Below are 26899 nucleotides of genomic sequence, written 5' to 3'. Positions count from 1 at the left end.
CTATCAGGGGTCCAGTGGGAGACGTATACATCGCTGCTGCGTGCTTTGAACGGTGAGTTTTCTTGTCATTTTGAGGATTTCAAAGTGTTGGAAAATGACATGCTGTTGGTTTCCTCTCCTTTCACCTTCGGTGTGGATAACGCTCCCACTGACCTGTAACTTGAGCTTATCAATCTTCAGTCTGATGCAGTGATTGGAGAACTATTCAAAACAATGTCACTGACGAGGTTCTATGCATCTCTCGATTAACAAAACTTTCCAAAGATTAGGAGTCATACTCAGAAGATGTTTGTACTGTTTGGGTCAGCCTATGTACACTACTGTTCAAAAGTTTGGGGTCACATAGAAATGTCCTTGTTTTTTAAAGGAAAGCACATTTTTGGTCCCTTAAAAGAACATGAAATTGATCAGAAGTACAGTGTAGACATTGTTAATGTTGTAAATGACAATTGTAGCTGGAAACAGCAGATTTTTTATGGAATATCTTCATAGGCGTACAGAGGCCCATTATCAGCAACCATCACTCCTGTGTTCCAATGGCACGTTGTGTTAGCTAATCCAAGTTTCTAATTTTAAAAGGCTAATTGATCATTAGAAAACCCTTTTGCAATTATGTTAGCACAGATGAAAACTGTTGTCCTGATTAAAGAAGCAATACAACTGGCCTTTTTTAGACTTGTTGAGTATCTGGAGCATCAGCGGGTTCGATTACAAGCTCAAAATGCCCAGAAACAAAGAACTTTCTTCTAAAACTCGTCAGACAATTCTTGTTCTGAGAAATGAAGGCTAATCCATGCGAGAAATTACCAAGAAACTGAAGATCTCGTACAACGCTGTGTACTACTCCCTTCACAGAACAGCGCAAATTGTCTCTATCCAACATAGAAAGAGGAGTGGGAGGCCCGGGTGCACAACTGAGCAAGAGGACAAGTATATTAGAATGTCTGTTTGAGAAACAGACGCCTCACAAGTCCTCAACTGGCAGCTTCATTAAATAGTACCCGCAAAACACCAGTCTCTGTAACGGTCGTTTTCCTCCTCATCTGAAGAGGAGCATGGATCGGACCAAAATGCAGACAAAAAACACTTGAACAAACTACAAAATAACAAACAAAAAAGACAAAAAACACTTGAACAAACTACAAAATAACAAACGACGTGAACAGACCTGAACTTGAGAACAAAAACACATGAACGCACGAACAGGAAGGAACACACGAACGAACGAAACGAAACAGTCCCGTGTGGTACAAACACTGACACAGGAACAATCACCCACAAACAAACGGTGAAAACAGCCTACCTTAATATGGTTCTCAATCAGAGGAAACCTAAAACACCTGCCCCTGATTGAGAACCATATCAGGCTAATTAACAATGAACCCAACATAGAAACACATAACATAGAATGCCCACCCAGCTCACGTCCTGACCAACTAAACAAAGACAAAACAAAGGAAATAAGGTCAGGAACGTGACAGTACCCCCCCCCCCCCCCCCCCCCCCCCCCCCCCCCCAAGGTGCGGACTCCGGCCGCAAAACCTTAACCTATAGGGGAGGGTTTGGGTGGGCATCTGTCCACGGCTCTGGCTCTGGCTCTGGACGTGGTCCCCACCCCACCATACTTAATCCCCGCTTCCGTGGCCTCCTTTTAATGTCGACTCTCCATATAAACCCCACTGGATTAAGGGGCAGCACCGGACTAAGGGGCAGCACCGGACTGAGGGGCAGCACCGGACTGAGGGGCAGCACCGGACTGAGGGGCAGCACCGGACTGAGGGGCAGCTCCGGACTGAGGGGCAGCTCCGGACTGAGGGGCAGCTCCGGACTGAGGGGCAGCTCCGGACTGAGTGACGGCTCTGGCAGGTCATGGCTGGCTGACGGCTCTGGCAAGTCATGGCTGGCTGACGGCTCTGGCAGGTCATGGCTGGCTGACGGCTCTGGCAGGTCATAGCTGGCTGACGGCTCTGGCAGGTCATGGCTGGCTGACGGCTCTGGCAGGTCATGGCTGGCTGACGGCACTGGCAGGTCATGGCTGGCTGACGGCACTAGCAGGTCATGGCTGGCTGAAGTCACTGGCAGGTCATAGCTGGTGGGCAGCACTGGCTGCTCCTGTCTGGCGGACGGCTCTGGCTGCTCCTGTCTGGCGGACGGCTCTGGCTGCTCCTGTCTGGCGGACGGCTCTGGCTGCTCCTGTCTGGCGGACGGCTCTGGCTGCTCCTGTCTGGCGGACGGCTCTGGCTGCTCCTGTCTGGCGGACTGCTCTGGCTGCTCCTGTCTGGCGGACGGCTCTAGCGGCTCCTGACTGACGGACGGCTCTAGCGGCTCCTGACTGACGGACGGCTCTAGCGGCTCCTGACTGACGGACGGCTCTGAAGGCTCAGGACAGACGGGCGGCTTTGAAGGCTCAGGACAGACGGGCGGCTTTGAAGGCTCAGGACAGACGGGCGGCTTTGTAGGCTCAGGACAGACGGGCAGTTCAGACGGCGCTGGGCAGACTGATAGCGCAGGCGGCACTGGGCAGACGGATAGCGCAGGCGGCTCTGGGCAGACGGATAGCGCAGGCGGCTCTGGGCAGACGGATAGCGCAGGCGGCTCTGGGCAGACGGATAGTGCAGGCGGCTCTGGGCAGACGAGCAGTGCAGGCGGCACTAGGCAGACGGGCAGTGCAGGCGGCACTGGGCAGACGGGCACACCTGTAGGGAGGAGACGGAGAGACAGCCTGGTGCGTGGGGCTGCCACAGGACCCACCAGGCTGGAGAGACCTACAGGAGGCTTGGTGTTAAGAGGAGGCACCTGAAGGACCGGGCTGTGGGGGAGCACTGGAGCTCTGGTGCGCAGCCTTGGCACCACTCCCCCAGGCTGGAATACTACTCCAGCCCGGACCCTCCAGAGTGCAGGCACAGGTTGAACCGGGCTGTGGGTGAGCACTGGAGATCTAGTGCCTACTACGCGCACCTCTCCCTTAGGCTCCACTCCCACATTTGCCCGGTACGAGCGGAGCGTAGGCATAGGACGCACTGCACCCTCCCAGCGCCCCGGAGACACAGCACGCAGAGCCGGCGCAGGATACCCTGGACCGAAACTGCGTACCGGAGACCAGACGCGCTGAGCAGGCACAATACGCCCTGGCTGGATGCCCACACTCACATGACACTTTCGGGGGGCTGCCCTATAGCGCACCGGGCTATGGGCACGCACTGGCGACACCGTGCGCTTAACCGCATAACACGGTGCCTGACCAGTAACGCGCTGCTTATGATAAGCACGAGGAGTGCGCTCAGGTCTGCTACCTGCCTTAGCCACACTCCTCTTTAGCCCCCGCCCCCAAAAAATCTGGGGCTGTCTCTCGTACCTGTCGCGCTGCCGTGCTGCCTCCTCATATCGCCGCCGCTCAGCTTTCGCTTCCTCCAGCTCAGCTTTGGGGCGGCGATATTCCCCAGCCTGTGCCCAGGGTCCTTCTCCGTTCAAAATCTCCTCCCATGTCCAGAAGTCCTGAGATTTCTGCCGCTGCTGCTGCTGCTTTCTCCCATGCTGCTTGGTCCTTGGTTGGTGGGTGATTCTGTAACGGTCGTTTTCCTCCTCATCTGAAGAGGAGCATGGATCGGACCAAAACGCAGCGTATTGTGAAGACATAATGTCGTTTATTTAAACGAAGACAAAAAACACTTGAACAAACTACAAAATAACAAACGACGTGAACAGACCTGAACTTGAGAACAAAAACACATGAACGCACGAACAGGAAGGAACACACGAACGAACGAAACGAAACAGTCCCGTGTGGTACAAACACTGACACAGGAACAATCACCCACAAACAAATGGTGAAAACAGCCTACTTTAACCTGTTTGGGCTGCAGGGGCAGTATTGAGTAGCCATATAAAAGGTGCCCATTTCAAACGGCCTCGTACTCAATTCTTGCTCGTACAATATGCATATTATTATTACTATTGGATATAAAACACTCTCTAGTTTCTAAAACCGTTTGAATTATATCTGTGAGTAAAACAGAACTCATTTGGCACAAACTTCCTGACCAGGAAGTGGAAAGTCTGAAAACTATGCTCTGTTCTAGGTCCTGCCTATAAATGGGCATGATACGTGTTAGTATACATGCACGTCATACACCTTCCCCTATATGTCAAGAGGCAGTGAGAGAAGAAATGGAGTGTTTATCTTGGTCTGAAGTGGAATAAATCCTCTTGGAATGACGTGTCACCCATTTCCTGTTTTCAGGAAGGCGCGAGAAGGAACCGGGGATTGCCTCCTGAAAAGCTGTCGTTATAGGCGACTACTATCTCCGGCTTTGATTTTATTTGATACATGTGACAATATCATCGTAAAGTATGTTTTTTCAATATAGTTTAATCAGATTATTGAAATTTTTTCGGGAGTTTTGCCGTGTTCCGTTCTCTTCCGTTTGTTGACATGGAGAGATTTGCGCCACTTGGCAAGTGTGCTTGCTAAATCGAGAGGGAAAAAGGCCGTTCTAAATCCAAACAACGATTGTTCTGGACAAAGGACCCCTTGTACAACATTCTGATGAAAGATCAGCAAAAGTAGGACCCATTTTATGATGCTATTTCATATATCTGTCGAACATGTTGTGCTAGTCGTTTGCGCCTAGCTTTTGGGTACTCTCTCGCTATACCTAAGCTGTATGTCGTAATGAAGTTATTTTTAGAATTCTAACACGGCGATTGCATTAAGAACTAGTGTATCTATCATTTCCTATACAACATGTACTTTTTAGTTATGTTTATGAATAGCTATTTGGTCAGAATATGTGTGTCAGAAAAAGTGTCAGAAAAATATCCGGACGTTGTGGGAAAAATATGCTACATTAGCACAATGTATAACCACTGATTTCAGCTCTAAATATGCACATTTTCGAACAAAACATAAGTGTATGTATAACCTGATGTTATAGGACTGTCATCTGATGAAGCTTATCAAGGTTAGTCAAATTATATATCTTTTCCTGGTTTGTTACGATCGCTAACCTTTGCTACTGGGGAATGGCTTGTGTTTCTGGCTATTGTGGTAAGCTAATATAACGCTATATTGTGTTTTCGCTGTAAAACACTTAATAAATCGGAAATATTGGCTGGAATCACAAGATGCCTGTCTTTCATTTGCTGTACACTATGTATTTTTCAGAAATGTTTTATGATGAGTATTTAGGTATTTGACGTTGGTGTCTGTAATTATTATGGCTGCTTTCGGTGCAATTTCTGATTGTAGCTGCAATGTAAACTATGATTTATACCTGAAATATGCACATTTTTCGAACAAAACATAGATTTATTGAATAACATGTTATAAGACTGTCATCTGATAAAGTTGTTTGTTGGTTAGTTTGGTTGGTTCTTGGTTAGTTAGGTTGGCTTTGTGCATGCTACCTGTGCTGTGAAAAATGTCTGTCCTTTTTTGTATTTGGTGGTGAGCTAACATAAATATACGTGCTGTTTTCGCTGTAAAACATTTAAAAAATCGGACATGTTGGCTGGATTCACAACATGTGTACCTTTCATTTGCTGTATTGGACTTGTTAATGTGTGAAAGTTAAATATTTCTAAAACATATATTTTGAATTTCGCGCCCTGCACTTGAAGTGGCTGTCGTCATATTGTGGCCGGCCTCGGGCTTGCAGCCAGAAGAAGTTTTTAATATGGTTCTCAATCAGAGGAAACCTAAAACACCTGCCCCTGATTGAGAACCATATCAGGCTAATTAACAATGAACCCAACATAGAAACACATAACATAGAATGCCCACCCAGCTCACGTCCTGACCAACTAAACAAAGACAAAACAAAGGAAATAAGGTCAGGAACGTGACAGTCTCAAAGTCAACAGCGAAGAGGCGACTCCGGGATGCTGACCTTCTAGGCAGAGTTCCTCTGTCCAGTGTCTGTGTTCTTTCGCCCATCTTAAAATCTCATTGAGCAACATCTCAACCAAATATCCCCAAATTGTCCATGTTGAAATGACGTGTTGTGCCAAGTGTGATGTCACTGCAACATACATGTTAATAATATGTCAGCTATGGTGACAATTTACCTACAAAGGTTAAATGTTACTTTTCTGTTACATATTCGACCAATGCCACTATAATCCACTTTACCACAAATTATTAACATGTGGACATAAATGATGCAATGCTCTTTGGCTTTAACCAAATGCAAATAAACTTTTTCACATACTAAATGTGAGACTCAAATGGTAACTTCTGGAGCATAATAAAGAAAAATCTGCAGGAAAAGCTCTGGTTATATGGAAATATACAAACAAGCGACAGCGTGTTCTAGCACGCTGCAGATGCCAAGTTCCCTGCCAAGGTGTTAAGGGAAAAGAACAGTACTTTAATCCCATCTGAGGTTACTTTTCCTGGGGTACGATGCCCGGAGTAATGACTCATCCCATTGGGGCAAGAAAATTGTACTTTTGTCTACAGACTCCTATAATAGATTGAACATGCATAAAGTTGAGTGAAACTTAAAACAATGGTACCTGAGTCTGTGCATAAAATCAGAAATACTATGATGGAACAATGGACTTTTGCGTTTAATGAAAAGGACAGGAAATGGTCTTGCAAAATATCAGTGTGTGAGACAAAGACAGGTCTGTTCGGGGAGAAGGTTGTCTGGGTGTCAAGTGAAAGATCATATTGTACCGTGAAGTTTCGTTGCAACTTGTTGTCTTAGTAACATAACAGGTTCAGGTAAATAGCCATTCTGTGTGTCATGGCAAAGCTCACCTGTCAAAGTTAAACTGTGTGTGTTGACTGACTGACTGACCTACCTGGGGATAATAGAAGCAGGTTTGTCTATGCTTTCAAACAGACGCTATTACGAGAGAGGAAATCCATCTGTTTATGGTTGTGTGCAATTTTATATGTTTGTGCAGGTAGACATCATATATAGAGTGAGATGGGGGAGGGTGGAGTTGCACGACAATGGTATATTTTCAATATTCACACAAAGTACATATCTATCTATCCTCTTCCATCTCCTTCTGCATGCTAGCATCTGCCCGCAGGGTGTCAAAGTGGGGGGAGGCGCCCTGCCCTGCCCTACATTACGTAATACCTCCCTCTATTCCTCCCTTCTGCCTCCCCACCGGTGTCCTCCTCCCAACCTCCCTCCCACCTTCCGCCATGTGCAGCATAAAAAGGGAACAGTGGCTGGGCCGTGCACCACATTCTCTCTCCTCTTCATCCCAGGCAGGCAGACTCCCTCTCACCAGCCATGTCCTTCTCCAGATCTAGCATGTCCTACAGCAGCAGCGGTGGTGGAGGTGGCACCATGTCCATGAGGTCTGGAGGTGGAGGCTCCTCCCGCTTCTCCTCGATGGGTGGTGGTGGTGGTGGAGGAGGCCGCGTCACTGCCATGAGGGCCGGCAGTGTGTATGGAGGTGCAGGAGGCTCTGGGGTGCGCATCTCTAGCTCCTCGTTTGGTTCCGGCGGCGGAGGTGGTGGTGGCGGTTATGGGTTCGGAATGGGAGGGGGTGGCGGCGGAGGTGGTGGTTATGGTTTCGGCATGGGAGGGGGTGGTGGTGGCGGCGGTGGAGCCGACCTCCATGTGTCGGCCAACGAGAAGGCCACAATGCAGAACCTGAACGACCGCCTGTCCACCTACTTGGAGAAGGTGCGCAAGCTAGAGGCGGCCAACGCCGAGCTGGAGCTGAAGATCCGTCAGTTCATGGAGAGCAAGACGTCCCCCAGCTCTCGTGACTACTCTGCCTTCTACGCCACCATCGCCGACCTGCAGGACAAGGTACGTGACATGTGTCCTAGATGGAAAAAGCACTAAATAATGACATCTCAGCATGTCAAAACATGGTAATGTCTGCAGAGTGACAATGTTATGCTTTGTTAGAGAGTACAGATACACGGTACACATGTCATCAGCTTGTTTTCCAACAAGTTACTAAGAGTGATATGAATATGATTTGCTAAATGCTAAATGATACACATTTGTTATAATTGATTCAACCAAGATATTTCACCAAAGATAGATGCAAAGACAGTATGCATATTTGCAGCTGAAGCATTGAAAATATAGCAGATCATTGAAGCCTATCCTTCCTGTCTGTTAAGAGCCCCTAGGCGATTGCAAACGGTGGAATTTGTTTCTTTGTGTCATGCTTTACAATGATCATAATGACAATAGGTTCCCTGTAATGCTTCTATGAGCTATCATTTACAGTGCAGCTGAAACTCAGATCTCAATGATTACAGTGTGGTATCACAGTTTGTGCCTACTGCATTAGTATGAAATTCCATGCATGCCCCACCCTGAAATGTTTTGCCATCCTCCACCTCTCAGATCCAGGCTGCCACTTGCTTGAATGGAGGCATCTATCTGAACATTGACAACGCAAAGCTCGCTGCAGATGACTTCAGAACCAAGTAAGCATATCCAACACCATCCACATATACAGAACACTGTTGGTGCATTCCATTAACCAAATGGAGTAACCCCAAATCTGTAAAAACCCTCATACTGCTTATTACAGAATTTTGTGTGGAAACTACAAAAAAGGAAATCAAATGACACCATAACCACACCCTCCCAACAGACATATCAGAAACCTGGTGTTACTTTCTGTTATTTTCCCAAAACTTAATGGAATACTAGATTCTATAACCCCATGCTATTCCCAAAGAGGAACACATTCGGGCAGTTCTTTGACCGAAGCAATCTCTATCTCTCAGGTATGAGAACGAGCTGGCCATGCGTCAGTCGGTGGAGGCGGACATCGCCGGGCTGAAGAGGATGCTGGACGAGATGACCATGGCCAAATCTGACCTGGAGATGCAGATCGAGGGGCTGAAGGAGGAGCTCATCTATCTCAAGAAGAACCATGAGGAGGTGGGTGTGGGCTGATGGAACATATCCATACAGTCCCTTAAAGTATTACATCTATTGACCACGTCAAGCTGCTATGGGTCTTCACTAGAACACCCCTGCTGGCTTTCAAGCACATCTGTATCAAGCAATGGTATTCAAATGTATAATGAAGACAGAGGGCAACTCAAGTTGTTACCATCAGCAGAGGTTAGTCACTTCTTAATTCTTTAAACTCACCCCTATGTGTTTCTCCACAGGAGCTGCTGGCCATGAGGTCGCAGATGACTGGACAGATCAACGTGGAGGTGGACGCAGCACCACAGGAGGACCTGTCCAGAGTCATGGCTGAGATCCGTGAGCAGTACGAGTCCGTTAGTGCCAAGAACCAGCGCGACCTGGAGGCTTGGTTCCAGACCAAGGTAGAACCTCTAGAACCTCTAAACTATGTTCATGGTGTAGATGTTCCTTTACTTCTAGTTGGTAACGTTGTCACATTCTATCATGAGCTGTATGTTGGTTTGTTCATGTGATGATTGACCATTGTTTTACAGACGGAGACGTTGAACAAGGAGGTGGCATCCAGCACAGAGGTTCTCCAGACCTCAAAGTCAGAGATCTCAGAGATCCGTCGCACACTTCAGGGCCTGGAAATCGAACTGCAGTCACAGCTCAGCATGGTGAGCCGTAATTACAAACATCTGACCAATGACCAAAGTTTAGGGGACATTACTTACACAACTTTCTGCAACTTTCTTCAATAATCAACAATTGACTCTCATCATTCTCTACCATCCCTCAAGTATCTCACTTTCACCTGGACTCTAACACTATCCCTCAAGTTTTTATAGCCAGGCACCACTCCATTACTATAGCTAACCTCTACCTGCCTACACATTCAATTACTAGAGCTAACTTTTTCAGTATGACTGTAAACATTCCAAATTCCAAACCTACTCCCACAGTTTTTGACCCATCATCTCTATCCCTCCCGGCAAATAGAAAGGCTCCCTGGAGAACACGCTGGCGGAGACGGAGGGCCGTTACTCCATGCAGCTGGGACGCCTCCAGAACCAAGTGACCAGTCTGGAAGAGCAGCTAGTGTCTCTCCGCAGCGACATGGAACGCCAGGGCCAGGAGTACAAGATGCTGCTGGACATCAAGACACGCCTGGAGATGGAGATCGCTGAGTACAGGAGGCTGCTGGACGGAGAGGCTAGCGGGTGAGGCAGGATGGGATGACAAGGGTCCTTGAAACAAGTGAAAATGAATTCATGTTTCCTTCAACATTTGACTTTATTAAAAAATGTTCTTTTGAAGTTGACCTTAATATGAGACATTGTTACTTTTGACATTAATCTACTGGTGTTTGACCTTTAATAGATACTTATTATGATCATAGATCATAGATGCTAACTATGCTAACCATGGGTTTCCCTTCCTAACAGCCTCGGCCTCAGCTCCTCGAAATCTGTCCACAGCTCCTCCAGCTCCCACATCAGCTCCTCCAGCTCTGGCCCCGGCTCCTCCACCAAAGGCAAGGTGGTGATCATCACAGAGGAAATTGTGGACGGCAAGGTTGTTTCCTCAAGTGGAACCAAACACACCACATAAGGTCCCACACACGCAGCGAGCACTGCAGCAAGCGACAGGTTAACCCCATAGAAATTACTAGAATGGGTATAGGAAATGAGAGGCCAGCACATGGAATATTACTGCTCTCCAGTGCTTTATTCATGCAACCTAAAATCAACGTTTCAACTTACACAAAGTTCTCATCAGATGAAAAATTCCTGTCTTCGTTATCTGTGTAATTTGTTTAGACAAGCTCTGGTTAACTCTAGTTTAAGATGTGCATACCATCCTCCTGTTCTTTCTAGAATGGCTAAATCCCCTCAGACACCCATCATGGATCATTGACTTGAATTGGGATTTATTTTCTGGTAATTCTATTTCTATGGTTAACACCTCCAGAACAACACATTCTACTACATCTGGATGGAACACCAACAACAGACCCCATTGTGAATGTAATAAAGATGCTCTGACTTGCTGACACCATCATTCTGTCTTCTGTGTCTTTCAACTTGATTTATCTGATCTGGCGTGCTCCCATACATCTGACTATCATATAGGTTGTTATCATTTGCACATGAGGCCAATTCTATGGTCTTGAGAAAGCATATGTGTCATTATGATCTTGAATAGTGTAATTTATGACATTCACTTGTACTGAGTTTAGTACTTGGCAATAAATGTATGAATGCTGATAGTCAATATTTGAATTCAAGTTTTCAACAAAATTATATAATTAAATCTCTATTAATCAAACTCAAAAAAAATGATGCATTAGATTCAGAGTCATGTACTGTATGGAGGGTGTTTGTGGAGTCAACTGTAGAGCTGTACACCATGTTTTGGTTGAAAGATGTAAAATTGAAAACAAGTAATTTGAAATGAGAACACAAAATGTATCTGCTATGACATCCATACTCAGACATTCTTATAGTCTGTCTATGATAAAGCATGAATATCTCTGAAACAAGTAAAACCACACAGTCCATTCTTATTCAACCACATAATCTTTATTGATGGTTTTCTTGACAAATTATTACTAGACTGTCACGACTTCGGCCGAAGTTGGTCCCTCTCCTTCTTCGGGCGGCGTTCGGCGGTCGACGTCACCGGCTTTCTAGACACCACCGATCCATGTTTCATTTTCGTTTAGTTTTGTCTTGATCATACACACCTGGTTTCCATTCCATTAATTATGTTCCTTATTTAACCCTCTGATTTCCCTCTGTTTTGTGCGTTATTGTTTGTCATGTGGGTTCTCGTTGTTTGTGCTTTGGATTATTGTATTTGTTCCTTGTTGGAATCTTACCTATTTTGGAGTAAACTTGAGATTATTACTCAGTACTGTGCCCTGCGCCTGACTGCATTTGCGCCTGACCAGGTTGTAAGCGCTCCTGAGGTCCAATTTTGTGAAGAAGCGTGCCCCGTGCAATGACTCTGTCATACTGGCTATGAGAGGTAGTGGGTAACTGTATTTTATGGTGATCTGATTCAAACCTCGATAGTCAATACACGGGCGCAAACCTCCATCCTTCTTCTTCACAAAAAAGAAACTCGAGGAGACAGGTGAAATGGAAGGCCGAATGTATCCCTGTCCCAGAGATTCTGTGATATATGTTTCCATAGCCACCGTCTCCTCCTGTGACAGAGGATACACGTGACTCCTAGGAAGTGCAGCATCTACCAGAAGATTTATCGCACAATCCCCCGGTCGATGGGGTGGTAATTGAGTCGCCTTCTTTTTACAGAAGGCGAGTGCCAAATCGGCATATTCGGAGAGGAATGTGCATGGTGGATACCTGGTTTGGACTCTCCACCGTAGTGGCACCTAAGGAAACACCTACACACCTCCCTGAGCACTGACAAGACCATCCCTTGAGAGCCCTCTGTTGCCACGAAATAATAGGATCATGAGAGGCCAACCAGAGAAGGCCCAACACAACAGGAAACGCAGGAGAGTCGATCAGAAAGAGACTAATTCTCTCCTCATGATTCTCCTGCGTTATCATACGGAGTGGAGCTGTGACCTCCCTGATCAGCCCTGACCCCAACGGACGACTATCTAAGGCATGTACAGGGAAGGGGACATCAACAGGAACAATAGGAATCCCTAAACTAAGTGCAAAGGTACAGTCAATAAAGTTCCCAGCTGCGCCTGAATCTACTAGCGCCTTATGCTGGGAATGCTGGGAAAACTCAGGAAAGGCTATATATAACCACATGTGTGCAACAGGGAGCTCTGGGTGAGGTGTGTGCCTACTCACCTGAGATGATCCACCAGTGCTCCGCCTGCCACCTCGATTACCTGGGAAACCTCCCCAGCACCGACCAGCAGTGTGTCCTCTGTGGCCACAGTTGGTGCAGGGAACAGTCCCCCCTCCGGTTTCCCTCAAAGCAGCACCTCCCAGCTCCATCGGGGTAGGATCAGAGGTGCTGGGGGATGGAACTGACGGACCCCGATCTGGACGTCCGCGGGATGCCAACAGGTAATCCAGCCGGATGGATAGGTCCACCAGCTGGTCCAGATTAAGGGTGGTGTCCCTGCAGGCTAACTCCCTACGAACGTCCTCGCGTAAACTACACCTGTAGTGGTCGATCAGGGCCTGCTCATTCCATCCTGCGCCGGCGGCCAGAGTTCTAAAATCCAGAGCGAACTCTTGAGCGCTCCTCATCCATAAATGGAACAAGCGTTCCCCCGCCGCTCTCTCCTCAGGTGGATGATCAAAAACTGCCCGGAAGCAGCGGGTGAAATCTTCGTAATTGTCCAACGTCGGGCCTTCTTCTCCCCAGATGGCATTGGCCCAGACCAGTGCTTTTCCAGTCAGACAAGAGATGAGGGCTCTCACTCTCTCGCGTCCTGAGGGGGCTGGCTGAACAGCTGCCAGGTAGAGCTCCAGCTGGAGTAGGAACCCCTGGCACCCGGCAGCCGATCCATCATATGCTCCCGGGAGCGAGAGTCGAATCCCACTGGATTCTGATGAAGGAAGTGTGGATCTCTGGGTCGGTTGTTGTGGGAGCTGGGAAGTTGCTGATGGGTGAACCGGAAAACCCCCTCTCTCCCATCGGTCCATGGTTTGCAGCACGCGATTCATGGCTGTACCGAGACTCTGTAACATGGTCGCGTGCTGCTGAACACGCTCCTCCATTGGGAGAGGAGGGCTGGCTGTACCTGCTGACTCCATTTGAGGTGCGTATCAAGGGGGGGATGAGTGGAAGACGGCATTTAGCACTACATCTGGGCACTATGAATATCTCGTCATGCCGTACGGGTTAATGAATGCTCCATCAGTCTTCCAATCCTTTGTAGACGAGATTTTCAGGGACCTGCACGGGCAGGGTGTAGTGGTGTATATAGATGACATTCTAATATACTCCGCTACACGCGCCGAGCATGTGTCTCTGGTGCGCAAGGTGCTTGGTCGACTGTTGGAGCATGACCTGTACGTCAAGGCTGAGAAATGTCTGTTCTTCCAACAGTCCATCTCCTCCTAGGGTACCGCTTTTCCGCGTCAGGGGTGGAGATGGAGAATGACTCCAACCACGGTAAAGGAGGTGCAGCGGTTCTTAGGGTTTGCCAACTACTACCGGAGGTTTATCCGGGGTTTCGGTCAGGTAGCGGCTCCCATTACGTCCTTGCTGAAGGGGGGACCAGTGCGACTGCAGTGGTCAGCGGAGGAGGACAGGGCTTTTTGTCAACTTAAGGCTCTGTTTACCTCGGCTCCCGTGCTGGCTCATCCTGATCCCTCCTTAGCGTTCATAGTTGAGATGGATGCGTCTGAGGCTGGGATAGGGGCTGTGCTGTCTCAGCGCTCGGGTACGCCACTAAAGCTCCTCCCCTGTGCATTCTTTTCGAAGAAGCTCAGCCCGGCGGAACGAAACTATGATGTGGGGGACCGGGAGCTGTTGGCTGTTGTCAGGGCTCTGAAGGCGTGGAGACATTGGCTTGAGGGGGCTAAACACCCTTTCCTCATTTGGACTGACCACCGCAATCTGGAGTACATTCGGGCAGCTAGGCGACTGGACCCTCGCCAGGCGAGGTGGGCCATGTTTTTCACCCGCTTTGTTTTCACTCTATCCTACAGACCAGGTTCCCAGAACGTTAAGGCAGACGCACTGTCCAGGATGTATGACACGGAGGAGCGGTCCGCAGAGCCCACTCCCATAATTCCAGCTTCTTGCCTGGTGGCACCGGTGGTATGGGAGGTGGACGCGGACATCGAGCGGGCGTCACGTGCAGAGCCCACTCCCCCACAGTGTCCAGTTGGGCGTCTGTACATTCCGTTTGATGTCCGCGATCGTTTGATATGTTGGGCCCACACGTCACCCTCCTCGGGTCATCCTGGCATCGGTCGGATAGTGCGCTGTCTTGCTGGGAAGTACTGGTGGCCCACTTTAGCTAAGGACGTGAGGGTTTATGTTTCCTCCTGCTCGGTGTGCGCACAGTGCAAGGCACCTAGACACCTGCCCAGAGGGAAATTACAGCCTCTTCCCGTTCCACAACGACAGTGGTCACACCTATAGGTGGATTTCGTGACGGATCTTCCCCCGTCACGGGGTAATACCACGATCCTTGTCGTTGTGGATCGGTTTTCTAAGTCCTGCCGTCTCCTTCCTTTGCCCGGTCTCCCTACGGCTCTACAGACTGCAGAGGCCCTGTTCACCCACGTATTCCGGCACTACGGGGTGCCTGAGGATATAGTTTCTGATCGGGGTCCCCAATTCACGTCTAAAGTCTGGAGGGCGTTTATGGAACGCCTGGGGGTCTCGGTTAGCCTCACCTCAGGTTTTCACCCCGAGAGTAACGGGCAGGTGGAGAGAGTAAACCAGGATGTGGGTAGGTTTCTGCGGTCCTATTTCCAGGACCGGCCGGGGGAGTGAGGCTTCTGCGGTGGATGAATGGTTTTGGCACTCGGAGGCGACATGGGACGCTGCTCATGTGCGTTTACAACGAGCCATCAGGCGGCAGAAGGTGAGTGCCGACCGCCACCGCAGTGAGGCCCCGGTGTATGTACCGGGGGATCGGGTCTGGCTCTCGACCCGAAACCTACCCCTTCGCCTGCCCTGCCGGAAGCTGGGTCCGCGTTTTGTGGGGCCATTTAAAGTACTGAGGAGATTGAACGAGGTTTGTTATAGGTTACAACTTCCCCCTGATTACCGTATTAACCCCTCGTTAATACCGTATTAAGCCCGCTTTGACAATTTTTAGGGCCTTCCTCTGACACCGCATGGTGTAGAGGTCCTGGACGGCAGGCAGCTTAGCCCCAGTGATGTACTGGGCCATACGCACTACCCTCTGTAGTGCCTTGCGGTCGGAGGCCGAGCAATTGCCGTACCAGGCAGTGATGCAACCAGTCAGGATGCTCTAGATGCTGCAGCTGGGGGAATAGGCTTTGTCGTGCCCTCTTCATGACTGTCTTGGTGTGTTTGGACCATTCTAGTTTGTTGGTGATGTCGACACCAAGGAACTTGAAGCTCTCAACCTGCTCCATCACAGCCCCGTCGATGAGAATGGGGGCGTGCTCGGTCCTCCTTTTCCTGTAGTCCACAATCATCTCCTTAGTCTTTTTTACGTTGAGGGATAGGTTGTTATTCTGGCACCACCCGGCCAGGTCTCTGACCTCCTCCCTATTGGCTGTCTCGTCGTTGTCAGTGATCCGGCCTACCACTGTTGTGTCATCTGCAACCTTAATGATGGTGTTGGAGTCGTGCCTGGCCATGCAGTCGTGGGTGAACAGGGAGTACAGGAGGGGACTGAGCACACACCCCTGGGGGCTCCAGTGTTGAGGATCAGCATGGCAGATGTGTTGCTACCTACCCTCACCACCTGGGGGCAGCCCGTCAGGAAGTCCAGGATCCAATTGCAGAGGGAAGTGTTTAGTCCCAGGATCCTTAGCTTAGTGATGAGCTTTGAGCGTACTATGGTGTTGAACGCTGAGCTGTAGTCAATTAATAGCATTCTCACCTAGGTGTTCCTTTTGTCCAGGTGGGAAAGGGCAGTGTGGAGTGCAATAGAGATTGCATCATCTGTGGATCTGTTTGGGCAGTATGCAAATTGGAGTGGGTCTAGGGTTTCTGGGATAATGTTGTTGATGTGAGCCATTACCAGCCTTTCAAAGCACTTCATGCCTACAAACGTGAGTGCTACGGGTCTGTAGTCATTTAGACAGGTTGCCTTCGTGTTCTTGGGCACAGGGACTATGGTGGTGTGCTTGAAACATGTTGATATTACAGACTCAATCAGGGACATGTTAAAAATGTCAGTGAAGACACCTGTCAGTTGGTCAGCACATTAAAAAAATAAAAGATTAACCTACATTCACCCATTCAAAAAGACAGCCAAAAGTTTGTTGAATTCCCAATGTGTTATCATTATGCTTTCAACCATCCAAAAACACAACCAAATTCCAATGGAATTCCAATGGAATTTGGTTGTCACATAAATGCGTTATAACTGCACTTTCAACCATTTAGCACAAAGTTCAAATGAGAAAACAATGACAGATATTTTGTTTATCTGTACAACGGAATGTGTTATCATTGTGCTTCATCTAATGAATAGTACAACCAAATGAGCTGAATTGCAGTTGAGATTTCATTGAAAGTACATTGTGCAAGCAGGGGCGGACTAGGACCAGAAATTTGGCCCTGACATTTCTGTTTTAAAGCTAAGTTCCTACAGTTCTACTTAGTTTAAAATGACATCTAATGTTGGGTATGCAATTTCATGATGATAATTATTTTAAAAATCTAGTCCAAACCATATTTGATGTTATTCTTCCTACCAAATATGTTGTAATATTGTAAAATGAGCAATTATAATCTCTTATTCAGAACACCTGGGACTATCAAAATAGCCAAATGCATTATGGTTTTTGTGCAGTTTTCAGTAAGAGAATAGCTCAATTGACAGCGACAGATTTCCCATTTAAAGTTTTTTTTTAAAATCTGACTTGCAGAATCTCAGCCTCTGAATATCATACAACCTAAGCATTGCAGAGATAGTTGTTATGCATTGGTTTATTGAATTAGTTAAATGCCTATATTCAATCAGATCAAGCGTTAACCGGCAAAAACAGACACCCGCATAGCAGATGTTTTGGCAGTGTTGGAGGTGGAACTGCTTTGGCGCTGTCAAATCGGTGAGCAGCTGCTCTTTCGGTCATTTTCACAAAGCCAAGCCTCACTCTTGTTACTCGTTCAGAACGAGTAAGTGTAGACTATATAGAAAGAATTATGCTCAAATTGAAAAATCATTCAACGAAATGAAGATTTTTATCATCCTAATCGAGGTGTAGATTACATCTCACATTCAGAGTTGGCTCTATTTGAACTCGATTTGGTTGGGGGGCCCCACCATCAAGCGGGCAAAACATTTAGTGGCCCCCTTCTTGACAGTGGAGAGAAACATTTTCTGCAGTTCTACACATTTTGCCATGCGGAATAGAGAAAAATTTGCAATTTTATCAAACATTTCATGCAGTTCTACACATTTAGCCATGAGGTGCACAGAAAAATACAAATTTTCCCAATTGGGTCAGGGGGCCCCAAATGACGGCTTAAGTCGCTTATGCCTGGAGCTGGCCCTGCTCATATTCCAGCTATTGAACTTGTAAACAAGATTGCATGTGATTTCTATTAATGGGACTCTCTGTAGCCAAAGTCAATGTCTGCTTTAGGTATAATGCCAAGAGCCGCTTTGGCTTTGACAGTGCAAACGCAGTTTCACCTCTGGCAGCGCCAAAACAACTGCTATGGATGTTTTACTCATTTTAAGGTTGAACTGTTACAAACGTTTGTAAGAGCCTTCACTTTAGTCTATTGTCTTTCAAAAACAATATTGAATTGTGTTTGGTTGTCTACACAACAAAACAGCAACATTTTAAGGTAATGTATCTACTGCTTATGTCACGAACCAGCTCATAGCCAGTAACAAAAAGGGAGCCAACGCAGAGATCAAGGAATAACAAAAACATTTATTAACTAAAGTAACAATGGTGTGTGTAGTCAGTAATCAGTAGTGTAAGTGAGTGGTTGCAGGCATAGATGATGATAGTGAGGGGTGTTGAGAGGTGCCAACACAAACAAGACAAAATGCCACAAACAAAAACCAATAGTGTCTGTGTGGAGAGAGTCTCCACGATGTACAGGGAAAGGTGCATTTATCCCTGGGACAAACCCAAGCTCAGGTGTGTCCCATTTTGCTTCCCGGCTCCGCCCACCGACATCCTATTAAAGAATACAAGAGCAAAGAAAGAATTTGGTAGACAGAGTGGGAGGGCCCACCTCCCCCACATAAAACCAGGGACCACCAAGTACCCTGGAACACCACACAAACACAAACAAAATACTGCCCTGGTTAACACTGTCCCACTGCTCCAGCCGACCTCGTCCTCCCCAGACCTCTGCGATCTTTGAGCACAGGAAGCATCCTTTAAGAGGAAAGAAGAAAACGAGGACAGCAGGGAACAGAAAACAGGACAACACAAAATAAATAGTGGTCAGTCACGTGGACGACACGCTATGGGGCAACACGTTCGAGAAAATGTGTGTCCACCCATCAATAGGACCAGAAGCGTTCAGGAACATGGTGCACGAGAGAGAGCGTCAGCAACGACATTATCAGTGCCCCTGATGTGCCGCACATCGAGATTAAATGCCTGTAAAAACAAACACCATCTTATCTCACTGGTTAGGACACATCATAGACCTCAAGAAGGTGAGAGGGTTATGGTCGGTGTAGACCACAATAGGTATGGTACTACACCTGACCAGACATGCACCTCGAAGTGTTGGAGCTTGATTTTAGCACGCTCCAAATCCTGTTTAAATTCCAATTCATTTTCATGCTCAACACGATCATGCTCGAGCTGTAACAGAAGCAATTCTTTCTGCTGTTCAAAAGAAAGACTACTAGGGCTAACAAACTATTGTAATGAAATGGGGAGACGGCTGGGGAGGTGGCGAGTCCTCGGCAGAGGCTGCCCCAGCGCTAACTTCAAGTATACCACTCTCAATCATTTATCACTAATTTCAACCTGGGACTATTCAGCAATCTTCAACAGCTGTTCTTTAGTACATCATTTTAACAGTTCCTCTGATGGAACGCAAATGAACTTGCCTACATTAGACCCCATAGTCACAAGTAACTAAAAATAATCTTGCTCTTCCCCTGAGCACACCAGACCACAACAAGAGAAACACCAATCTCACTGGGAACCACATGAGATGAGAAATACAAGGAGCTTCCCCAAATCCTACAATAACTCAAGCCTAGTATTTGTGCAGATTTGCAGTGGGTAATTACGCACTGTAGCCCTCTGGCATGGAAAAACCCTCCAGCACGCTTGCAGACTCCCCACAAGCCACAGATGTGCCCCTGAGACAACTGCTCCGTCCACGGACACCACACAAAGATAACAAAATAACAATTCCCAAAGTATTCTAAAGTGGAACACGTCGCTAAGCCTAACAGGGGAAAAGAAAGGAGATACAGTTGAAGTCGGAAGTTTACATACACCTTAGCCAAATACATTTAAACTCAGTTTCACAATTCCTGAAATTTAATCCTAGTAAAAATTCCCTGTCTTAGGTCAGTTAGGATCACCACTTTATTTTAAGGAAGTGAAATGTCAGAATAATAGTAGAGAGAATGATTTATTTCATCTTTTATTTCTTTCATCACATTCCCAGTGGGTCAGAACTTTACATACACTTAATTAGTATTTGGTAGCAGAGCCTTTAAATTGTTACCTTGGGTCAAACGTTTCCTGTAGCCTTCCACAAGCTTCCCACAATAAGTTGGGTGAATTTTGGCCCATTCCTCCTGACAGAGCTGGTGTAACTGAGTCAGGTTTGTATGCCTCCTTGCTCGCACACGCTTTTTCAGTTCTGCCCACAAATGTTCTATAGGATTGAGGTCAGGGCTTTGTGATGGCCACTCCAATACCTTGACTTTGTTGTCCTTAAGCCATTTTGCCACAACTTTGGAAGTATGCTTGGGGTCATTGTCCATTTGGAAGACCCATTTGTGACCAAGCTTTAACTTCCTGACTGATGTCTTGAGATTTTGCTTCAATATATCCACATAATTGTTCTTCTTCATGATGCCATCTATTTTGTGAAGTGCACCAGTCCCTCCTGCAGCATAGCACTCCCACAACATGATGCCGCCACCCCCGTGCTTCACGTTTGGGATGATGTTCTTCGGCTTGCAAGCCTCCCCCTTTTTCCTCCTAACATAACGGTGATCATTATGGCCAAACAGTTCTATTTTTGTTTCATCAGACCAGAGGACATTTCTCCAAAAAGTACAATCTTTGTTCCCATGTGCAGTTGCAAACTGTAGTCTGGCTTTATGGCGGTTTTTGGAACAGTGGCTTCTTCCTTGCTGAGCAGCCTTTCAGGTTATGTCGATATAGGACTCGTTTTACTGTGGATATAGATTCTTTTGTACCCGTTTCCTCCAGCATCTTCACAATGTTCTTTGCTGTTGTTCTGGGATTGATTTGCACTTTTCGCACCAAAGTACGTTCATCTCTAGGAGACAGAACGAGTCTCCTTCCTGAGCGGTATGACGGCTGTGTGGTCCCATGGTGTTTATACTTGCTTACTATTGTTTGTACAGATGAACCTGGTACCTTCAGGCATTTGGAAATTGCTCCCAAGGATGAACCAGACTTGTGGAGGTTACAATTTATTTTCTGAGGTCTTGGCTGATTTCTTTTGATTTTCCCATGATGTCAAGCGCAGAGGCACTGAGTTTAAAGGTAGGCCTTGAAATACATCCACAGGTACACCTCCAATTGACTCAAATGAGTCATTTGATTTTTTGGAATTTTCCAAGCTGTTTAAAGACAAAGTCAACTTGGTGTATGTAAACTTCTGACTCACTGGAATTGTGATACATTGAATTATAAGTGAAATAATCTGTCTGTAAGCAATTGTTGGAAAAGTTACTTGTTTCATGCACAAAGTAGATGTCCTAACCGACTTGCCAAAACTATAGTTTGTTAACAAGAAATTTGTGGAGTGGTTGAAAACTAGTTTTAAACTCCAACCTAAGTGTATGTAAACTTCTGACTTCAACTGTACTATTTAATTGCCTGGTTTAGAAATAAAAAGGTTGTCTTATATGTGGAATATGCTATTATTCACATCATCATAAAATGTATGTAAACATCATCTGTGGCTTGTTGCCTAATAGATTTAGGCTATTCGTTAAAGTATTATAGCATACCATGTGACTGGAGCAGAAGTTTGCAGGGTAGGGCATATGCAGTGACGGTGTGTTGGAAGACCAGGGCAGACAGACTACCTGCAAGGGGATTAAAAAAAAAAACAGTCCAATTGTTTTAACTTAAAGTGGTTGAATGTGCATATCAAATGATAAAGTATTCATGTTGTTTCAAGGAATGTCCACAAGAGGGCATGGGTGATCTTTCTGAGTCATGGCATTGCGTCCGTGCACCAGAGTAGCCTTGAGGATCCAATCCAACGACAAAGCAACCTCAACATCACAAATGTGTTTGAGATCTGCATAGATTATCACAATCAGACTCAACTGTTGTTTTTCTATAGAGTGATTGTTTGAGTTGCGGTACAGCCAATATAAATCTCATCTACTTTCATTCTTTCTTACAGGACATAGGATAGAAGCCCACATCTCTCAAAGCCCTGAAAAGAAAACGTCTCCATCCCTCCGCCTCCCAGTTTTCAGGACACAGACCAGACATGGCTGACTCAAGTCTTGTGATTCATGCTTCTCCTAAACCAGGGTGTGGGCCTTTTATCAAGATTGTTTACCATGAATATGAGCAATCTGTCAAAGAAGTGTGGGATTGATAGATTGTCACACTATGAATGAACAAAGTTGACGTAGCCTACTTCTTACCGAAGTATGGTTCGTGTGAGGAGCCCTTGATACGGACGCCCTTGGCCGACGATTCAATGAGAAAGTGCCTCACGAGCTCTGAGCTGCCCTCCGCTACAATGAAGAAGCCAAGAGTCAGTAAAAGAGACAAGGCAGATAGGCAGTGTAGTATTTACTGAAAACGAATCTGATACTAGATATGACAGTTAGATAACAGATGGCTTTGATTCTACTGTGACTGTGGTATCGTTGATGATGTGGTGTTGTGATAATAGTGTAACATTGATAATAGTTACTACTGATATATATATATATATACGAAGCCAGGATTTAAACACCATAAAAACATTCCGGGTAATCAAATACTATTGAGTGTTTGCACTGCCACAGAGGTAGACATTATGAGTAATGAGTGGCCTCCGGTTGCACCACAGATTTCAGGATCAACACAGACCGACATTCCCACTCATGTTAGCAGCAGAGAGAGTTAGGTAAGACCTACCAGGTCTTTTCAAGACACACTGGTGTTGATCCTGGCATATAGTGTGCTTTAGTTGTGTATACTCTGTTTATAGGACTGTGTGATGTGGTGTGTGTGTGTGTGGTTATTCTGAGTAGCAGTGTTGAATGGTGAGAAGGACGTCAGGATTGTTTACCTGGTTGGCCAGTAGGGGATATATTGACAGGCACCTGGTCCACCTTCATAGCCAGCCCAAAGGAGCCTCTGAAGGACGTGCTGTCTCTCACCACGAAGGTCCCCGGCTCCTTATCTATCACTATGGCCTCAGCTACAATCACACAGGTACCACAGATACAGCTCAGATAGTGCAGGGCTTTCCCCATAGTCACCATTGTTTGTCACTCTGTTGTAGACCAAGTGTTAATAAAATAATTCATTTTAGTCTAAGATAAGCTTTTGTTTTCTGTTTAAACATACATTTGCTTTGCGTCTTTAAAACTTAATAAAGAACATAAAATGCAACAGCGTACATACAGTTTTTGCCAAATATATCGGCTCCCCATTTCTTCTCAAAATGCTTACCCTGAACTCTGTTGATGTGTGGGCGGAACCAGAACTGAGAGGTGTCCATGACAAACTTCATGGAGTGCTGGTTGCCTTGGAAATGGCCTTGTAAAGCTGAGGGACCATGAAAATAAAATGCACATGCTTTTATTATTGAATACGCACAAACCTTTTCCCAGCAGAGGGCACTGGACAGAGATTTTAGATTTTAAACGGATTGACGAGGATCATCATCATCAGGACTCACAGTGAGAGGGAGATGGCGAGGATGGCCTGGAGCTGGGCCTCTGCTTGATCTGTACGCCTGGGACCATTGCCTCTGGAGGTGACTGGGGGCTGAGCTCCCGCTCTGGAGCTCCGTTGACCAACACCACGGGGATGTCTGTCAGTGAACCGGCCAGGGAGGCAGGGCTGCTGTGAGGGCTGCTGTGGATCCCCTGGAAGTGGCCGAGTGGTGATGGGCCGGTCGGCGAGGGCTTGTTGGTGAACGGCCTGGTCAAGGACCTGGACACGTCGCTGTAGGAGCTGGATGTGCGGTAGAGGAGTAGAGACTCGGGGCTGTCGCCTTCACTGTCACTGAGCAAGGACTGATAGCTGTGGAAGAGAGATGAGTTGAAGAGAGAATGTGTTTACGGCACTGTGGAGTCCAGACAGAGGATTGATTGAGCTTTCAAGTGTCAATCTGTGACAACCCAAGTTAGTGTTGCTCTGTGGAGTCATGACTGGTCTAACTTGCCATTATCTTTGCATCAAACTCGGATATTAAAGTCATTTCCAAAAGCATGTATTAACAGAGTGTGAAGGAGTCTGACCTGCCCATCATGTAACTGGTTTCTGAGCCGGGCGACGTGGAGATCATCGAGACGGCACTGTTCCTGTGAGAGTGTGACATGCGCAGGGTGACCGGGGATGAACACATGCCCACCTCGCCTCCCTGCGTTGAGGGCAGCCGCCGGCGGACGACACTTCCACACGGCAGTGGGGGGCGAGAGGAGGCATCAGAGAACACCAGGGAGCTTTGGGGGCTGCACCTGGAGCCAGAAGCAGAGGACAGTGGGATGGGAATGCTGCAGGAGGGGGAGACGGAGGAGAAGGAGGTGGAGATGTTCCTTGGAGAACAGCTTCTGGGGACCAGCACACAGTTGGGTGGCGCAGTGACAAAAAAAACACTTGTGTCCTTATCAACAGACACATTGACAGCCATCCTTTTCCACAGAACAATGCTAAGATGCTGTCATCATTCTCCTTTCACCTCCCAAAAATGCTCCACTTTAACACTTTTTAAATATTGAACGCAACCCTTATTATCATTTTCTTTGAAATCCCTTATTTAGCTGTGCCACCAGAGATTCTGGGTTCGAGCCCAGGCTCTGTCGCAGCCGGCCGCGACCGAGAGGCCCATGGGGCGGCGCACAATTGGCCAAGTGTCGGGAGGGTTTGGCCGGCAGGGATATCCTTGTCTCATTGTGCACTAGCGACTCCTGTGGCGGGCTGGGTGCAGTGCATGCTGACCAGGTTGCTAGGTGTATGGTGTTTCCTCCAACAAATTGGTGCAGCTGGCTTCCGGGTTGGATGTGTGTTGTGTCAAGAAACAGTGTGGCTTGGTTGTGTTTCGGTGGACACATGGCTCTTGACCTTTGCCTCTCCCGAGTCTGTACGGGAGTTGCAGTGATGAGACAAGACAGTAACTACTACCAATTGGATACCATGAAAAAGGGGGTTAAATATATTTTTTTAAAGAGCTGTTTGAAAATGTTGCCCTGTCAAGACAAACAGTTACAAGGCGTGTTGAGGACATCACAGGAAATATGGATCAACAGTTGAAAGACAAGGGAAACAATTTCACCTATTTCTCCTTGACCCTGGATGAGAGCAGTGATGCACATGACATGGTGCAGTTGTTGATATTCTTACGAGCCATAACCCCAGACTTTGAAATTACAGAGGGGCTTGCTTCAGTGCAGTCAATGAAGAGCACAACCACAGGGAAATACTTATTGGAGGAGGTTAATAAGTGTGTGGCAAAGCTGGGACTGAGTTTTGAACGGTTACCAGTGTGATCACTGATGGGTGCCCAAACTTGACAGGAAAAAACATTGGCCTTTTGAAAAGGATAGAAGATCAGGTAGCAGAGCTGAACCCAGATCAGAACATGATTTTCCTGCATTGCATTATTCATCAGGAGGTGCTCTGTAAATGTGTTTTGAAAATGAGCCATGTTGTGGAAACAGTCACAAAGTGGTAAACTTCATAAGATTATTTTTTAAACCACAGGCAGTTTGTCTCACTGTTGGAAGAGACAAAGTCGGGTCATGCAGATCTCCCCTACCACACAAACGTGAGATGGCTGAGTTTGGGGAAGGTGCTTAAAAGGGTGTGGGACATGAAGTCGGAGATTGCTGAGTTTTAGCAAATGAAAGGAAAATATGTTGATTTCCCACAACTGTTACGCAGAGTGGAACAGGGGAACCCAAGAGCAGACTCAGACGAGGAGACTGGGATGAAGTAACCAAGGTATTTATTGAAACACAGGGGTAGATGGAGTGCAGGTCAGGGGAAGCTTGGGCGGGTTGCAGGAAACCAGGTGTGGAGGCTGAGGCTGGAGCGAGAGGGGTTGGCACAGGGTAAGCAGGTCCGGAGGGGAATCCAGGACAGAGTAGCAGGATGAGGAGACGTTGGACTGGAGACAGGGACCAGAGTCAGAGCTGGCGGAACTGTAGCAGAGAAGAAAACAGCGTCAGGCAAAGAAAACAGGCACAACAGGATCTAAATAGAAACAAACGGCTAGAACCGTAGACTGACTGAGCAGAGATTACGATCTAGCAGCGGGGAAGTGGCAGGGCTGAGTATTTGTAGAGGTCTTGATTATGGAACAGGTTGCAGCAGGTGGGATCTGCTCTGACTCAAGCACACCAGTCTCCACCCACACAATCACACACACGCACAGAGAGAGAGTACTGGGGGGAGTGGCGGCAGGTCAAGGAGACACAGGATGAGCAGTAGAGGGCGTTGCAGGAGCAGATGTTACATCAGCTGCAAGATAAAGAATGGTTGGCTAATTTTGCCTTCACCGTGGACATCATGGCCCTCATGAATGAACTGAATTCCAAACTACAAGGGAAGGAAGGGTCTTTTTGCACATTAGATGTACAGCCTTGTCAAAGCCTTAAAGGGAAAATTACTCCTCCTGACCCGCCAAGTAGAAGCCAACAATCTCACCCACCTTCCGACACTACTAATCTGTTCCCTATCAGGGGTCCAGTGGGAGAAGTATACATCGCTGCTGCGTGCTTTGAACGGTGAGTTTTCTTGTCATTTTGAGGATTTCAAAGTGTTGGAAAATGACATGCTGTTGGTTTCCTCTCCTTTCACCTTCAATGTGGATAACGCTCCCACTGACCTGTAACTTGAGCTTATCAATCTTCAGTCTGATGCAGTGATTGGAGAACTATTCAAAACAATGTCACTGACGAGGTTCTATGTATCTCTCGATTAACAAAACTTTCCAAAGATTAGGAGTCATACTCAGAAGATGTTTGTACTGTTTGGGTCAGCCTATGTACACTACTGTTCAAA

General features: G+C 47.0%; 2 protein-coding genes and 1 long non-coding RNA gene across 5 annotated transcripts; 1 reads left to right on the top strand and 2 right to left on the bottom strand.

Moving 5' to 3' along the window:
• The first annotated feature begins 7225 nt into the window (after positions 1–7225).
• Positions 7226–10469, top strand: LOC120032614 (keratin, type I cytoskeletal 13-like). Of its 3 annotated transcripts, XM_038978784.1 has the most exons (8): positions 7228–7512; positions 7576–7781; positions 8334–8416; positions 8723–8879; positions 9116–9277; positions 9410–9535; positions 9858–10078; positions 10367–10469. In XM_038978784.1, the coding sequence occupies exons 1-8, from the start codon at positions 7254–7256 to the stop codon at positions 10467–10469; spliced, it is 1317 nt and encodes a 438-aa protein (XP_038834712.1). In that variant the 5' UTR covers positions 7228–7253. The 3 variants fall into 3 exon arrangements, with proteins under 3 accessions (XP_038834710.1, XP_038834711.1, XP_038834712.1); XM_038978782.1 differs by having other exon boundaries at positions 7226–7781; positions 10304–10469; XM_038978783.1 differs by having other exon boundaries at positions 7227–7781.
• An 11198-nt stretch (positions 10470–21667) lies between these two features.
• On the bottom strand, positions 21668–23081 carry LOC120032862. Its single transcript, XR_005473866.1, has 3 exons — positions 22956–23081; positions 22321–22413; positions 21668–21744 (listed from the first exon to the last, which is right to left on the bottom strand). It is a non-coding gene; the product is annotated as an uncharacterized LOC120032862 (long non-coding RNA).
• Positions 23082–23157: 76 nt separating this feature from the next.
• On the bottom strand, positions 23158–24527 carry LOC120032716 (tensin-4-like). The gene is made up of 4 exons (XM_038978906.1): positions 24136–24527; positions 23571–23917; positions 23342–23437; positions 23158–23162 (listed from the first exon to the last, which is right to left on the bottom strand). Exons 1-4 carry the CDS (start codon positions 24525–24527, stop codon positions 23158–23160), a joined length of 840 nt encoding a protein of 279 aa, XP_038834834.1.
• Between the last annotated feature and the right edge of the window lie 2372 nt (positions 24528–26899).

This window comes from Salvelinus namaycush, chromosome 39 (genome assembly GCF_016432855.1).
Source record: "Salvelinus namaycush isolate Seneca chromosome 39, SaNama_1.0, whole genome shotgun sequence".
Lineage (NCBI taxonomy): Eukaryota > Metazoa > Chordata > Actinopteri > Salmoniformes > Salmonidae > Salvelinus > Salvelinus namaycush.
The sequence above is the reverse complement of the archived record's forward strand: the minus strand, read 5'-3'. Positions and strand labels throughout refer to the sequence as shown.

Coding starts and splice junctions, on each gene's coding strand:
- LOC120032614 (XM_038978782.1), top strand. CDS start 7,254: ATGTCCTTCTCCAGATCTAGCATGTCCTACAGCAGCAGCGGTGGTGGA. Junction 7,782..8,333: donor TCGCCGACCTGCAGGACAAG/GTACGTGACATG, acceptor TCCACCTCTCAG/ATCCAGGCTGCCACTTGCTT. Junction 9,536..9,857: donor TGCAGTCACAGCTCAGCATG/GTGAGCCGTAAT, acceptor CCCGGCAAATAG/AAAGGCTCCCTGGAGAACAC.
- LOC120032716 (XM_038978906.1), bottom strand. CDS start 24,527: ATGGCTGTCAATGTGTCTGTTGATAAGGACACAAGTGTTTTTTTTGTC. Junction 23,918..24,135: donor ACCAGTTACATGATGGGCAG/GTCAGACTCCTT, acceptor TCTCTTCCACAG/CTATCAGTCCTTGCTCAGTG. Junction 23,438..23,570: donor CTCGCCATCTCCCTCTCACT/GTGAGTCCTGAT, acceptor ATGGTCCCTCAG/CTTTACAAGGCCATTTCCAA.